The 15,852-nt window shown below is 44.2% G+C and overlaps 1 protein-coding gene across 3 annotated transcripts in view; it reads left to right on the top strand.

Moving 5' to 3' along the window:
• Positions 1-15,695, top strand: part of LOC112048708 (protein kinase C-binding protein NELL1) — a 72,379-nt gene extending 56,684 nt beyond the window's left edge. Inside the window, exons 3-18 of one of the 3 annotated variants that reach the window (XM_052881957.1) lie at positions 1,776-1,926; positions 3,028-3,304; positions 4,071-4,226; positions 5,038-5,166; positions 5,729-5,822; positions 6,204-6,395; positions 6,991-7,110; positions 7,298-7,437; positions 7,950-8,070; positions 8,333-8,572; positions 8,979-9,086; positions 9,830-9,972; positions 10,380-10,664; positions 11,320-11,499; positions 13,262-13,311; positions 14,767-15,695. In XM_052881957.1, coding sequence (XP_052737917.1) covers positions 1,776-1,926; positions 3,028-3,304; positions 4,071-4,226; positions 5,038-5,166; positions 5,729-5,822; positions 6,204-6,395; positions 6,991-7,110; positions 7,298-7,437; positions 7,950-8,070; positions 8,333-8,572; positions 8,979-9,086; positions 9,830-9,972; positions 10,380-10,664; positions 11,320-11,499; positions 13,262-13,311; positions 14,767-14,863 — 2,483 coding nt within the window. In that variant the 3' untranslated portion in view covers positions 14,864-15,695. The remainder of the gene's footprint in view (positions 1-1,775; positions 1,927-3,027; positions 3,305-4,070; positions 4,227-5,037; positions 5,167-5,728; positions 5,823-6,203; positions 6,396-6,990; positions 7,111-7,297; positions 7,438-7,949; positions 8,071-8,332; positions 8,573-8,978; positions 9,087-9,829; positions 9,973-10,379; positions 10,665-11,319; positions 11,500-13,261; positions 13,312-14,766) is intronic. The other 2 variants (XM_052881958.1, XM_052881959.1) reach the window with 2 other exon arrangements.
• Positions 15,696-15,852: the final 157 nt, after the last annotated feature.

A 15,852-nucleotide genomic window follows, 5' to 3' on the forward strand; every position in this document is an offset into this window, starting at 1 on the left:
AAAACAAATTACGAAAAGCTTTCTACGGTAATCTATATCTAAAAGTGTGGCCCATATCATACCAATGATTTTCCTCAAACACGGTTACAAATCGACGGGTTATTAACACTTACCACTTAGCCACACCAACCCTACGACCGCCAAAGTTCGTAAAAGCTTAGATTTTAATTAAAATTTCACTCTACAACAATTAAGGTTATTTGAATCGCAATCGCAGTCCCGAGAGAGTCCCCTTCCGCCATTAGCCGCAGGGGTCCTCGTCCACGTGTTCCACGCTCCCCTTACGAGTTTTACTCTTTGTGCTGCGCACTTTGTTAACGCGTTGGCTTGCGCTCGTGACATATTGTTAGTTTGGCTCATTTTGCTTCAATAGATTCATTGCACTAGAAAGCGAAGTGTTGGTCGACCCCCCACCAGGTGGACTGACGACATCAAGCGAGTCACAGGGATTCACTGGATGCAGACGGCTCAGGATCGTGATGTTTGGAAGTCCCTACAAAAGGCCTATCTATGTTCTGCAGTGGACGTCCATCGGCTGATATTATGATGATGATGATGAGATTCATTGCGTCCGCTAGATAAGCCCGCGACTTGACTGAAATTCAGTTTTTAAACTTGGATGTCTCCGGAATTAAAAAGGAGTCTATTTGTTAATCTAAGGTGTCGAAGGTGTAATTTATCATAATTTTAAGTTTTACATAAATCCGTCCAGTTGTTTTTGCGTGAAAGAGTAACAACCATCCATACAAACTTTCGTGTTAATAATCTAATGGTTTTTTACCATTTTTCACGTAATTTACGACCATAAGACACATTTCGTAATGGATGACCTTTCGCAATTTTATTAAGATTTACATTATAAACTGTTAATAATTTGAGGACTGTGCATTGTTCAATTGCAGATTCAACTTAATTCTGTTAATAAGATATTATGTATGACCAAGTTGGTATCCCCTAATTCACGAGATCATCTGTACATTGCAAAAGTTAAATTAAATAATATAGAAAACGTTCATACAGTATATAATATTGTCGGAATTGGAAGTTGGCGCTCTGCCAGCGCACTCGTATATCTAAAGCCTCGCAAGACGTCGTCGTAATCACGGGGAGTAGCGAGCCTACTGATTTTTATCGAAATTTATTGCACCGCATAAGCGTACTTAATGAGGTCGAGTAAATGTAATAGGTGAATACGTAAAACGATCTATTTATTGAAACTTTCAGCATCAAAGGAATCTCTGTTCTTTTGAAAGGCTGAATGGTCAAATTTATCTACCTAACAAAAAATATATTTTTAAATACTATGTCCACTGCTCTTGCATGGACTTCCAAACATAACGGTCTCAAGCCATCAGCATTTAAATACTTTTTAACACACTTATATTAACTTCACTTGTAACTGTGTAAGAAAATCAAATCTTTGAATCTTAATTTGACCCACTTCCCGGTCTTTGATTAAGATGAAATTTTGCTCACGCTCTGAGTTCTAATGTTACATGATTAGCTAAGAAACGTCATTACAAATCCAATATGGCGGCCTCAACAATCACTTGTAACTATGTAGGTAAGATGGTGGTGGACTGGCTGTTTGAAATCCACCCCCATGATATCAAAATGCAAGGGTATAATGTCAGGAATACAAAAAAAACTCACATGCGGCTCAGGACAATGGTGTTTGCCAATCCCTACAAGAGACCTAAATCCAGTGTTGGATGATGGTCGGCTGTTAATGATGATGATTGATGATGATGATGATGATTTTGATGTGTGTTCAGGGGAAACGCGGTCGCTGCAAGTGGAGGGCGCGGCGTTCGAGCGCGCCGCCGAGCTGCTGCGGCGCTCGCCCGAGTTCACGCTGCTGGCGGCGCTGCGCCAGGAGCCCGCCAACTCGGGCACCGTGCTGTCCTTCTCGCACGGCTACAACAGGTACTGCGCGCCACTCTTGCGGCCCTGGTACCCGCCTGGACGTTAACGTCCATTATGTTTAGAATATGAAATATTTATTAGTGAAATCTCAAATGTTACCATAAATTTGAAAAATAATGTACGTGTAGGTAGGTTGAGATTTATACTAAGTACCTACTAATCCACAGTTAAAGTGTTTTGCATGAAGTGCTTCCATGTCTAGTGCGTAAGGTTAAAACGAGTTCCTTATTGACTCACATCTAATGTTTCTCTGTAATAAGTGATGTATTTGATGTCGGGTAGAGCCGGGGCGGCGGCGGCGCGCGGCGGGCGGCGAGGCGGCGCTGCGGCCACGGCGCCGACGCTCACCGGTAAGTTCTAGATCTCAACATCGCTGCGCGCGCACGCATACCGCTGCCGACGGAATGCGTGCGCGCGCATAGGGGAGAATCATGTATCTTGGAATGTCCTGTGCCTCGGAATGCCCTCCTCGATCCATCCGTTACCTAATTGCGCTCACTGTGACCCCTGCATGGCCGTATGTGTGCGCGAGCGGGTCGATTGCATGCGTCCACCGTGCCTCCTGCACCGTCGTCCGTCTTGTGTTCTGTGTCTTGACGTGTTTTGTTCTTATCTGTCTAACGCCCCTTATCCGTCTTTTGTTAATGTTCACTGGATGTCGTCTGCCGCCGGTCCGCCGCGGGGCTCCGAAATTGCATTCCAAGCGACATGGGAATCGGTAACTGTACTCCGGTCGACGCCGACGACTCGGGCTCGATGTCGTCGCTTCGATCGGGAGAGTCTGCCGATCGCACGCCGGTCGGCGCCGAATCTCCCTCCGGAATTTCCGTCTGCGATCGGACATCGCAAACCGCGTTCTCCCTGGCTTTCCATCGACACCGGGTAGCTCCGTCGACGTCGACGCGATCCGTTCCGAGGTACATGGCCCCCTTCCCGACCGAGCGATATTGAGATGTAGAGCGAGCCGGAGTCCGGTCCCATCCCGTCTGCCGTCCGAGTATTTATGTTGTTTGCTTTGTTTTTGTGTACCTCGGAACAGTTCGGTCGGAGGGAGCTCCGACAGCGCGGCGACGGGTCGATGTAGTAGCGCGGTGTCCGCAGGTACCTGGAGCTGCAGTCGAGCGGGCGGCGCGACGAGGTGCGCCTGCACTACGTGGCGGCGGGCGGCGCGGCGGCGCGCGTCGAGACCTTCCCCTTCCGGCTGGCGGACGGCGCGTGGCACCGCGTGGCGCTGGCCGTGTCGGGCGCGCAGGCCACGCTGTACGTGGACTGCCACCCGCTGTACCGCCGCCTCGTGCCGCCGCCCGACCGCAACTTCAGCCAGCCGCAGCTCGCGCTGTGGGTCGGACAGAGGAATAGCAAACATTCCCTATTTAAAGTGAGTGACAGATATTCTATATATGCGAAAGCATCATCACGAGAGGGCCAGATCTAAGGTCTAAAAGCAGACGAAGTCGCGGGCGCTAGTTGATTATACTACATACGCAAGCGCTTGTTATCAATCATACCAAATTGGCATTTGACATGATTATAATGTAACAGCATCTTTGTTTAGCAGATCATCTTTAGCAACCCATTTGCGGCTTACTGTTGAGCACAAGTCTTCCTTGAGAATAAGAGGTGTTAGTTCAAGCTGGCCCAATGCGGATTGGCAGACTTCACACACGTAAAGAATTAAGCGTTTCCTTCACCGTTTGAGACCAGTGATATTTAATTTCTTAACACATTCGCTGCGGTACGAGGTCAATTGACCTCATACACCTAGCGTCTTCAAGAGTTACGAGGTCGATGGACCTCGTACCAGACTACAAAGTTTTAGTATGAGGTCAAAAAACCTCAAGGAAAGGACAGAAAAGTCAGTGCCGCAGCGAACGTGTTAAAATGCACATAACTGAAAAGTTGGAGGTGCTTGCACCGGACCGGACGCCCTCCGAATCGGAGGCAGGGGTCATATCCACTGGACTACCACGGCGATTCAGATGCCTATTCACTATTCCTTTAAGTTACACTGACGACGAAAGCGTACTGTATATTTCATCTGCTCTGTCCAGAACGTTTTGTGCCACTGCCACAGTCCACTGGATGTTAAAAACGTTTATCATGTTTCGAGATGGCAATGCAAATTCAAATGATTGTCTGCGCAGGGAACTCTGCAAGAGGTGAAGCTAGTGAGTGGGCCCCACGGCTATCTGGTGCAGTGCCCGGGGCTGGACTCCGAGTGCCCCACGTGCGGGCAGTTCGCGCTGCTGCAGGCCACCGTGCAGGAGCTCACGTCGCACATCCATGACCTTTCACTGAAGGTGAACATTCAGTAAATAAATGTGCTTTAGGGGCACCACATGTCACTGAACCCAAGCCAACTGATCCTGCTTGGTTGGTCCACTGGTTAGCCTATGTGGCTTTGAAACGCGATGTCCTGGATCGACCTGTGAAATAAAGAACTTTTTGAAATAAAGCTTTTTTACGCACGCTTGATTTGGGCAGTAAGCAGGTGAATGCGTTACGAAAAGTGTAATTGGGCGAGGCGAATGGACGTTGAGAGGGAGAGCTAAATAAATTATACTTTAGTCCTGTGGTCTACAGCACTCCTTTAATTTATTTTCTTCTAAAAACCGGAAGTTATAAAGTGTTTGCATCTGCACCTTCGAGACTACGTTTAGACGTCTGTTCCGGTAACTATCATCAACATCTAGTACTAATCGTTACAGAGTCAAACATTATGGCCTCTGAGCCAACCCACGTCAGAGCAGGATAGTGTCCAAATTCCATATACCCTTCCTATAAGGGTCTGCCCTAAAGCCATAGTTAAAATGGCTAAGAATGCTGAAATAAAATTCACTTGGTTAATTTATAAACATCAGTGGTACTAACATACGACCAGCAAGATAATCTCGTGAAACAAAATAGAGAAAATTCAACCAATGGCGATGCAACCAGTAATAACGATATCTTTTTCATTGCGTTGTTACGAAAGAGATGGGACTGGGCTGACTTCACTGCCATTGAACGACATTTTATCTATTTTCTCTTTACTTGGTCGCATGTTAGCGCCACAGAAGTAGGTATAATGTTAACAAAGGCACAGCACTATAAGCAGTTCTGTCACCTCAGTTGGTGGGCACAGAGGCGCGGCTGGCGCGGCTGGAGCAGTGCGACTGCCAGAAGTCGTGCTACTCCAACGGCACCGTGCACGCTGACGGCGCCTCGTGGCAGAAAGACTGTAATCGCTGCTCATGCGTGGTGAGAATATATATCCTTTATAACCGACTTCTTATGTTGTAGCTATTTTTACCCGACTGCAAGAAGGGTTATTATGATACGAGGTTGGGTTTGATGTAATCGCGACAAATGGAATGCAGTTATGAGGTTGAGGTGAGGACGAGATGCCTATACACCTATATGTATATACATGCCTTGAAATTGTTGGTGATGGGAAACATAGACGCCGAAAGGACATTCCATACTTTTACTTTAATATTTAGACATGTATGATGTAAATCGTTTTGTGCGATTTGCATGGATATCCACAACCAAAGGCGCCACTATTACCAGCGTCTTGTTGTTCTTTGGTGGAAAGAGGAAGTAGGAAAAAGATGGTAATGTTCCTGTGTAAACTTTCCGAAGTAAATATTGCAATGGTGCTACAGTGTTTGCAATTTTGTCTGTGTCATGGATTCATTACCAATGATCATTCTAGCGCGGCGTTCTTTATAGTTTACATAACATTTTCAATGGGATTCTTCCCCATTCAAAAATATATCACTCATGCAGAAGATTTATTTGTTGTTGTTGTTTTTTACAGCATGGTGAAATAACTTGCAGGCCAGTTGAGTGTGATAGAGCAGAGTGTAAAAACCCAGTATTGCATCCAGGAGAATGCTGCCCCACTTGTCTTAGTAAGTAAAACTAAATGAAATCTGCTTATAAGACCATTTAAGTCATACAACACGGATATTAAATTAAAGAAAAAATAATCTAAATATATTTAGTTACTACATTTCGCATCAAGGAAGTTTGCCCAGCACTGAAGTTGGTTTAAAATTGTCCACGTGTCCGTGACAATAACAAGCTAAAAAATACAGCCATTCGTACCTATACGCAATTATTCAAAACCGGACTTCAGAGTGGCACAAAGATATTAGACGCAAACTTTATTTAACCTGCTAAATAATGATCAAAGCTTGTAATGTCCTCTAAAAATGCCGACGAAATCCATACAAACAAACAAAGCATGGTGACAGTGATTTTGACCGTTCTCGTCTTCTAAATAATTCCAGGGCAATGTCTACTAAGAGGAACGTTATACGAGCATGGAGAAAGGTTCGCGCCGAAGGAGTGCGCCGAGTGCGTCTGCCATGACGGCAACATGCAGTGCACCCGCGTCGACCCCGACACCGCCTGCCCGCCACTGCCCTGTGACCAGCCAGACCAGTTCACCGTGCCTGGGGAATGCTGCAAGTTTTGTCCCGGTAAGTACCTATACTCCTAACAAAGCTGCTGTGATAACGGTGTCTATTCGAAGCCCACTCAGGGAACTTCTTCTGCCATACTTGTTTCTCCAGTTTATCGTACCTGGCGAATGCTGCAAGTTCAGTCTTGGTAAGTGCCTAGCCTGCTGACAATGCTGCTGTGATAAAGGAACTATGTCGTAACAGAGGTCACTGAGAAAACTTCTACTGCCATGATTATTTATCGGGAACAGCGTGCTCAAGACTGTTCTGCGATCAGCCCGACCAGTTTACTGTGCCTGGTAAACTCTGCAAGTTTTTACCCGGTAAGTACCTATACTACTAATAAAGCTGTTGTGATAACGGTGTCTATTCAAAGCTCATTCAGGGAAATTCTTCTGCCATACTTGAATCTCCGACCAGTGCATCGTGACTAGCGAATGCTGCAAGTTGTTTCCTGGTAAGTGCCTAACCTGCTGACAATACTGCTGTGATAAAGGAACTCTGTCGTAACAGAGGCCATCGGAGTACTTGTACTGACATGATTATTTCTTTGTTGTATTTATCGTGACAGGCGATAAGCGTGTTAGTAAAACTAACTTTAATGTGGTTTCAGGGGTCGACTACTGCAGCATGGGACATTCATGTGACGAGAATGCGACGTGTATGAATCTCAATACAAAGTACACTTGTAAGTGCAACCAAGGATTTCAAGGAGATGGAATTACGTGTGAAGGTAAAATTACCAATTTAATTTCCGATTATTTATAACTAATTGCGAAACGAGAACTATCCTTAATTAGATTACTAATTGCGAAACAAGATCTATCCTTAACCCAGACCCGGCAGCTTTCTATCAGGATAAGATATCTTGGCAATTTGGTTTGTCAATTAGCGTACCCAACATTTGGTTTTTGTTTTAGATGTAGATGAATGCCAAGCAGCGGGAGGTTTATACGGGCACCATTGCCACTCTAACACGCGGTGTGTGAACGTAGTGGGAAGTTACGTGTGCCAGTGTCTGCCAGGCTACACGAGAAGAGACAAGTTTAATTGCGTTGAGGTAACTCCAGCTTTAGAAAACTTGCTATAGATCCTGTAGTCCTCATGATAACGGTGGATACTGACCGGCGTTACTTTAGTAACATTCGCAGCGAGAGTTTTACCTACCGAAGCCAACCACCTCGAGCCAAATCGAGTGAGGGTGAGTCCGGTCTTATCGTTGGTCAGAGCTTTTGAAGTATTCCCAGGACGTCTTCTTGACTCTCTAGAAATTCTTTTCTATTTTCGTAACTTGTCCAGTTAAGAGCACTCTCCACCTTCTCGGGCTAGATGATAATAATTCATGTGTCTCGATTGCACCTTATCCTGTCGCCGAATTTTAGAGACCGAGTTCTGAAATCCCGTGATAGTTCCTTCGATGTTAATAGTTTTACACATTATACATCGAAGAATACGCTAAGCCTTTGCCTTTCATGACCATAAGGACCCAATAGTGATCATTAAAGCATCAGCCTTTCTATACATTCAAGCAGCTAATGAGTCTTGACGTCACTTAATATTATCGTGCGACAGGTTGACGAGTGCGCTAGCGCGGTGCATGGTTGCCACACGCACGCGCAGTGCAGCAACACGCCCGGCTCCTACTCGTGCCGCTGCCGGGACGGGTACTCCGGCGACGGGTACACTTGCACACGTGAGTCCATTACACCTTAAAAACCCTAGACATAAGGTGTTTGTAAGGCGTGCCCAAGCATAGCCAGGCAACACGCGGCAATCGCGAGACACAGTCCTTCTGCGCGACTAGTGAAGAGGAACACGCGGATATCGCGCACAGCTCGCCGCTCACAATTGCCGCGCTATGTTTGGACACGCCCTCACAACTGAAGTGCTCAGAAACACAAACTTAAACACACGCGCTATAACTAGTTATTACAGTGGTTGCAATATTTTTTCAGCAATCTGTACAGGCGGTTGTTTGAACGGAGGCGTGTGCGCGAGTCCGGAGCGATGCGCGTGCGCGCGCGGCTTCGGCGGCGCACGCTGCGAGCGAGACGTGGACGAGTGCGACGCGCTGGCGCACCCCGCCGCGCGTGCGCCGTGCGTGCCGCGCGCGCTGTGCGTCAACACGCCCGGCTCATACTACTGTGTGTGCCGCGACGGGTACCGACGCGACCCGCACAGAGACCATTGCGAAGGTAACTCAGACACATAAATCAAGCAATAACTTATGTGACTTACTTGTAATACTTTAGACCACACGACTGAAGTAAAACTTCTTTCAAAAATAAAAAACTATGCGCCATCTATGAGCCTCAAACACAACTGCATCGCAACAAAAGTGTACATAAGATTGTTTCAATATTCTCTAAAAGTAGTTTAAAGTAACACTGTTTCACTATACCTGTAGATGGTAGCACGCATCGCTCGATTACACTTTTCGTAACGCATTAACTTACTTCCCAAGTCAAGCTATTTAAAAGAAGTTTTACTTCGAAAATCCCAAATAATTGAAATGCAAGTAATAATCAAATCCCACCCGCTAAGGATATTGTAAGTAAATTAACGTTTTTGAACTTAAAACAATTTATGCATCTGTTTCAGATGTAGACGAATGCACAGAAGGCTTCCACACGTGTCATCCAAGTGCTCGCTGCATCAACGTAGATGGCGGTTTTAGATGTCAATGTGATACACCTTCCTGCGAACTCAGTAAGTTTAATGTATTGGATAGAAGCAGGCGTTACTTTGCGGAAGTTCATCATATAAAATATATAATAACTTATTTATATTGCTATCATCCGCATAAAGCCGACAAACCCACGCGACAACGTTACCCAGGTCCGACAAAATACTCTCTACGTACGTTTCACCCCGAAACCGGATCATCTGACTGTTGACTCCACTACGTGCAATTTGTAGAGTCAACGTTGCACGTTGTAGAGTGATGATAGCAAAATAAATAAATAATTACATAGTTTAATATATATTTTTATCACATTGAAGAAAGGTGTTTTTTGAGATATTTTACGATGAAATCAACTTCCCTTAACTTATTTACTTTATCGTAAGAAATCATTGATGTAGATTTTAACGCGAAAGAGTATTCTTTTAAGACTACTTTGTACCCTTCTTCTTCTTTGTCGTTACACTCTTGACAGAGTGGTCGTGGTCGTCATTTGGATGTGGTGGCAAGCCTCACTTATTAAACCTAAGTCTAAATGATCTAAATCTATATGACTGAGCTATGTATCTCTAAGTAATCGAATCCTTTCTTAGCTGTACTTGGAAACTGAAGTGCAGTGTGATCGACAACAATGGGCAGAGAATTGCTAGTGGCAGGCTTACAAAAGGCCTATGTCCAGTGTGTGGATATTCTGTCTGAGGCTGACTATAATGATGATGTTGATGAGGTACATCTATCTACGAGTATAATAGTTTGGTGACCATTTCAGGTTGTTCGTGGCAAGGACAGATCCTGTCGGACGGCGAGCGGTGGATGGAGTCAGGCGGTTGCCGCGCATGCTCCTGCAACGCCGGCGTCGCGTCCTGCGTGCGAGCGCTGTGCGCCTGTGATAGGGACAATACCTCGCTCACCGTGAGTATCCATCACTACAGAACCGTGTGACTTTCTGTTTATGTATTGTCTTTGTAATAGTCAACGATTTAAAGAATTCTTCAAACTAATAAAGTTTTCCGAATTCTCTGAACATATCATACCCTGAAATGAATTCCATCCATACCATCTTGATGGCTTGTTCACAATCCTGTAAACTTGTTTATTTCTACATTCTTGTTTTCATCAAAACATTTTTGATGTAAAACATTAATATAATTCTAGGATATTACCTAGCCGATATAAAGTTACAAGAAAGAGATTCTTAACCATGTACGTTTGTACAGGGTTAGAGCTAATAACATATTTCCCTTTCTGAGTTGCAGTCAAGGGCTGAATTGGTTTCTCCCTTTGAGTTCCTTTTGTAAGTTGATTGTTCATATTTCCAGTTGTCGAGCACAGAGTCGTCGCTGACGCTGGCGCCGGCGCCGTGCTGTCCGCACTGCGAGGCGCGCTTCCACTGCCGCCACCAGGAGATGCACCACGTCACCTTCCGCAGCGGCGAGCGCTGGCTCTACCAGTGCCAGATCTGCGAGTGTCTAGTACGTTGCACTTCATATACAATCTGTCCGCACTGCGAGGCGCGCTTCCACTGCCGCCACCAGGAGATGCACCACGTCACCTTCCGCAGCGGCGAGCGCTGGCTCTACCAGTGCCAGATCTGCGAGTGTCTAGTACGTTGCACTTCATATAATCAAAGGCTAGCCAAGGCACCCAAAAAACTATACTCAGGTCGTACAGATACAAAACGCAGTGGAATACATAGAATAAGGAATCTGGTTTACGATAATAACAGTCAATCATAGGTATTGTCATATTTTGAAGTTATGGTAGTTGAACGACCTTGGATGCAGAAGTCAGGGTCACTAGCCTCTGTGCTACTTTATCATCAAATAATAGTTGCCGTAATGATACAATTCATAAAACTAAACACACAGAACAGCTGGCAAAATTGTGCAGTTTATTAATTTAGGCAAGTCCTAGATTAAGTAGAGGATATTGTGGGTTTCAGTGGAGTCTCACACTGAACCCCACAACACTTATCTCTATCCCATTCTTGAAGAATTTGGTGTTTGGAAAATACTAGATAGTATTTTCCAAACACCAAATATCGACTTTGATCTAAGGGTGCTCTTTTATTAGACCAGGATGCGAAAGCTGCCTTTTCACAAAATCTCGTGCTATGAATCTCATTTGGTAAATCTGACAAGACTACGACCAACATCATACTGACTGGAATAGATTAATTAAGTGTTCTGATTAGTATACAAATATAACTAAATATGTAATGACATCGGGGTATAATATTGTTTTTGTGGATAATTTCAGCTGGGAGAAGTAGACTGTTGGGAGCCCGAATGTGAGGAGGGCACGGCCTGCTGCACGGCGCCGGCGGGCGCGGGAGCGGGAGCGGGCGCAGGCGCGGGGGCGGGCGTGGAGGGCGAGTGGCGCGCGCCGCACCGCCTCGAGCTGGCGGGCTGCGCGCCCCCGCACTGCCCCACCTGCCAAGTACGTACCGCACGCGCAAACGCACTGACGCACACACCCACAGTACTCATTCGAAATTCAAATTCAAAACACGTCATCCGATAAACGCGTTACGTCGGCCACTGGCGATCAAGTCGACAGCAGCGCGCATAGAGACGTAGATAGTGAAAAAAATATCGAAACATCGATAACCATATTTCGATACCTTTTCACTGTTCATAGACCTATGCGCGCTGCAAACAGCGGTGCCGACTTCATCTTCAGTGTCGGACGTTAGGTTATTTAGAATTAACAATAGAGCGAGAGCTTTATATGAAAGAATGTGTATTCACACTGGTTTTAAACCAATGGCTTATATTGTACATAGTACAATATAATATCGTTGTTTGAAGTCCTTGTAGTAACAGTCTTTGAGCAATATTGTTTCAAACAATATAATATATTGTTTGAATTTATTTTTGCGTGATCGCAAAACGGTTCTTAATAAATGGGCAAATTGTTAGACAGCAAAATAATCCACTTTCCCTTAACCTTTAAAAACTTTGAAGGCTAATTTAAATATGTTGAATTGCTATACAGAATGGAATTACTTATGTACTACTTACATAGAATATTGTATTACGAGTATGTACTTGAACATAGTAATGCATAATTGGTATTCTTAAAGATTTTGTATTGGAAAATTAAATATCCAAATCAGGTAAGTGAATCTTGTAACCCATTTAGGAGCATTTAATTCAATATGTGAACATACCTATATGAACCTATATGAACAATCGCTTGCTCTGCAGCGTTATTTTGTCAATGTGTTATAACTCGACAGTGTGTGTCTCGTCTCTCTGTCTAAAGCCGTACTAAAGATAGAGAACGATAGACACGGAATTCGAAACTCTCACTGTCAAGGTATAAAACATCGTTACAGAATACCGCTACTGTTCTCGCTTACTGTAATAACTTGTGACTAACCAAGCTTAACTCTGCTGCCATGTTATTGGATAATTCACGTCAACATTGTCCCATCTGCTCAGATAGAGCTGCAATTGCTTAGGACGTTGTAACCCTGCAATTGTTGTCTGATGACGTAATTCAATAACGTCTTTGAGTGTCTTTACTCCCACTTTAACCACTGGAAAAAAGGTTATCGCATTGACGAGGCATTTCAAGAATTCTCCTACATACATCTAACATGAAGTGCCCTGTGTTGCCCCTACGAATTTTCCATATACAAGTAAACAAAGTAATATCGGCGTAATTATGATATTACTATATAAATTACCTAAACCTGTTTGAGGACGACACTCTAAAAATATCTCCAGTATTCGCTGCGTTTAGGGATGTGAAATAGAAAAATATATCGAAACAATATTTTCAGTTTCACATCCCTAATGCCTAGTTCGTACTACTTTAGTATTTTAGTCAAGCACGAACGATATTCGGGCGGTAAATCTAAAAATTGTTCGTACTCGACGAAAATACTCTGTACGGCCTATTAAGCGCGCCGCAGATTTAACGATATGCTTGACCGTGGCTAGCGTATAAGACGTTTTCAATTTACACTGCGACACGATGTGTGTACGTTAAAATTCTGTGTTGTTACCTTGAAATCTGTGTTGTGTGCTTATCTGCGTTATCCACTTCGCAAAACTGCGTGGTTTCTTGCTGTTACCGACTGGGTACATCACTTGTCGAGGAACGCATAACGCTACGAACATTGGTCCAATAACATAGCCGCAGGGTGAGAATGAAACGCTTGGTGTGAAAGTGAAGTTTCCGCTTGTTGCAGGGCGGGCAGTGTGCTACTTTGGTGAGCAATCTCGCGTGTTGTGTGCATCGGTAACCATCCCCACTCTTCTTACTCATACATACATTGCTATTAACATTTATTTGTGTGCTTGTTTGTGCCTTTGATTTGATACTACCCATTTCGCTGACTTTGCTAAATGCAGACTCTGCAGCTTTTTGGTGTCCTGCTTCATCAACATTATTAAGTAACGTTTTTTATAACTAAAGTGTTAGTTTCTAATTCGTCTCTAATCTCTACCTTTATCTGGCTAACATAATACTATAAATAGAGAAAGATAGAGAATTAATCGTAATTTAAACCGTCGAGTAAAATAGTATAGCGCTACTCAGAAACAGAGCTCCACATTAAGTGTAATAACTTCATAAGTAATAACATTTAACTTCATAGCACCGTTGATAATTATAAGGAAAGATCCTTATATCAACAAATGTAAGACATTATTTGGTTGATGAAAATAGTTTACTTTTATGTTGATACATATTTAACTCTCAAGAACCTTTTCGTAGTCCGGGAAAAAAGTTGTTACAATATCGTACCCCAGTTTTTCTTTGAGGAAAAATTCGTCTCATATTGAATCGAAGGCACGTCATTTCAGGGCTCATTTTACGTTGCATGTATTATAATATTTCCTTTTCATTTCGCATGGTGATTTCCTTGGAAATGTCTTACGTGATTTACCAAGGTTTCTTTATACAACCATATTAGCATGTAAATGTGCCAGTGAAACTTACATTTTAGGTTTTCTTTCATCTCATTTTGTTTCATGAAGCTTAACGGAAGCTGTAGTTGTTAAACCATATGTTTGATAATGTTTAAATTAATTTTCAAAATAATTTTATCTTAGAATGTATCCATTTAACTAGGTTGTTATTAAGTAAAAGTAAATTAATTTATTTTAAGGTTCAAGTTAATTATTTTTTCAATCTAATAATTTTTCCTCAACTGAAGCATTTCGAAGATTGACGGAAGTATTTAGTCGATTTTAGCTAATTAAATATTCCGTTGTATCTAGAGAGTAATTAGCAACGTAGTTCCTAATAATCTAGTCCCGAATTATTATAGTAAGTAGATAATTACATAATTCTGTTACGACATTAGTATCATATCAGTCTTTGTGATACGTCAGTTTTGGAATATCGCATACAGACATGCGGGATTTGCTGAGTGCCGAGCGGATTATTCATCGCCGAACAACTCTAACATTAGGAGCCCGAACAGAAACAGAGTTCCACGTTATGTGTAATAACTTCATAATTATCATTTAACTTCAAAGCACCGTGCATGTAAGGCAGTGCGATCTGATTGCCTGCTATAAAGTTGAACATTGAAACGCTAAACTCAGAACGTCTGTGCGAGCCCTAAATTTTCGGAGAATGCCGGCGTGTGCAGTGTGTGCACGGCACTGAGCGAGTCCCGCGTGTGTGGAGGCGGCGTGAGACGGAGGCGGGCGCGGCGGGCGCTCGCTCACCGCAGTGTTTGCGCAGAGCGCGGCGCGACGTGGCGGCGGCGCTGGCGCTGGCGGCGCTGTGGCTGGGCCGCGCGCCGCTCCCGCACCGCAAGCACCGCGGCGCGCGGCGCTAGAGCCGCCCTGAGCGACGCACGCACACCCTATTTATTCTAGATAGACCTAATGTTAACCAATTGACGCGGGCGCGCCCCGCTCCCGGCCTTAACTGAGCGAGCGGCGCGCCCGCGCCCCGGGGCTCGCGCCGCTCCGTCGCGCCGGACGTTTATCCTCGTTATAGCAATATTCTAGTTATCGTATAGGTAGTAGCGCGACGCCTCTAGCCCGGGCGGCGAGCGGCGGGCGCCCCGGCCTCGGCGCGCGCGCGGGCGGCGGCGACTGGCGCGTCGCTCCCACCGCATCTGTAATCTTTCAATTCTAAATTATCGAGTACGATCGCTTATAACTATTATCTTAGACTTGTACTATGTAGCTCCTGCTGCGCGCGAGTCGGGGCGCGACGGCGGGCGCGCGGGCGGCGGCGGGTCGCGCGAGGCCCGGCGCGGGTCGCCCGGGGCCCGGCGCGCCGACCGCCACGAGTCCCGAGCCCCGCGCCGGGCGGGCCCGAGGCCGCCCGCGCGTCCGCACCCTGTTGTACGAATTTTTTCATAATATATTATAGTTTTTTGTTTGACTTTATATAGAGATCGTTTTCATGAATATTTTCAAGATAACCAAAAATAGGTACCAAATATAGAGATGATATGATTGTTTCATGATTTCGTAAAGCATTTTAATGCTTGCATGTTGTATTGTGTTCAAAAAATTACAATTAAAAAGATATCCTAATTATTTCGTTTTAATAAATTGTACCCATCCTGTAAGTAAGTTAGAGAAATATTGTTACGATATCAATTATCTGGTCAATAAAAATAAAATGTATGACAATAAATACTTATTTATTTCCGATTCAGCCAATATTATTACACATTTCCACAAACACAGTGTAACCCCAAATTATATTATAACTTTAGTTTTAATAATTAGGTATAATAAGCAATTTTCTGTTAATTATTTATTCTTGCTCGGCTTATGAAATGCATTAATAACATAATAATATTAAAAC

Source organism: Bicyclus anynana, chromosome 6 (genome assembly GCF_947172395.1).
Source record: "Bicyclus anynana chromosome 6, ilBicAnyn1.1, whole genome shotgun sequence".
In the NCBI taxonomy this organism is placed as follows: Eukaryota; Metazoa; Arthropoda; class Insecta; order Lepidoptera; family Nymphalidae; genus Bicyclus; species Bicyclus anynana.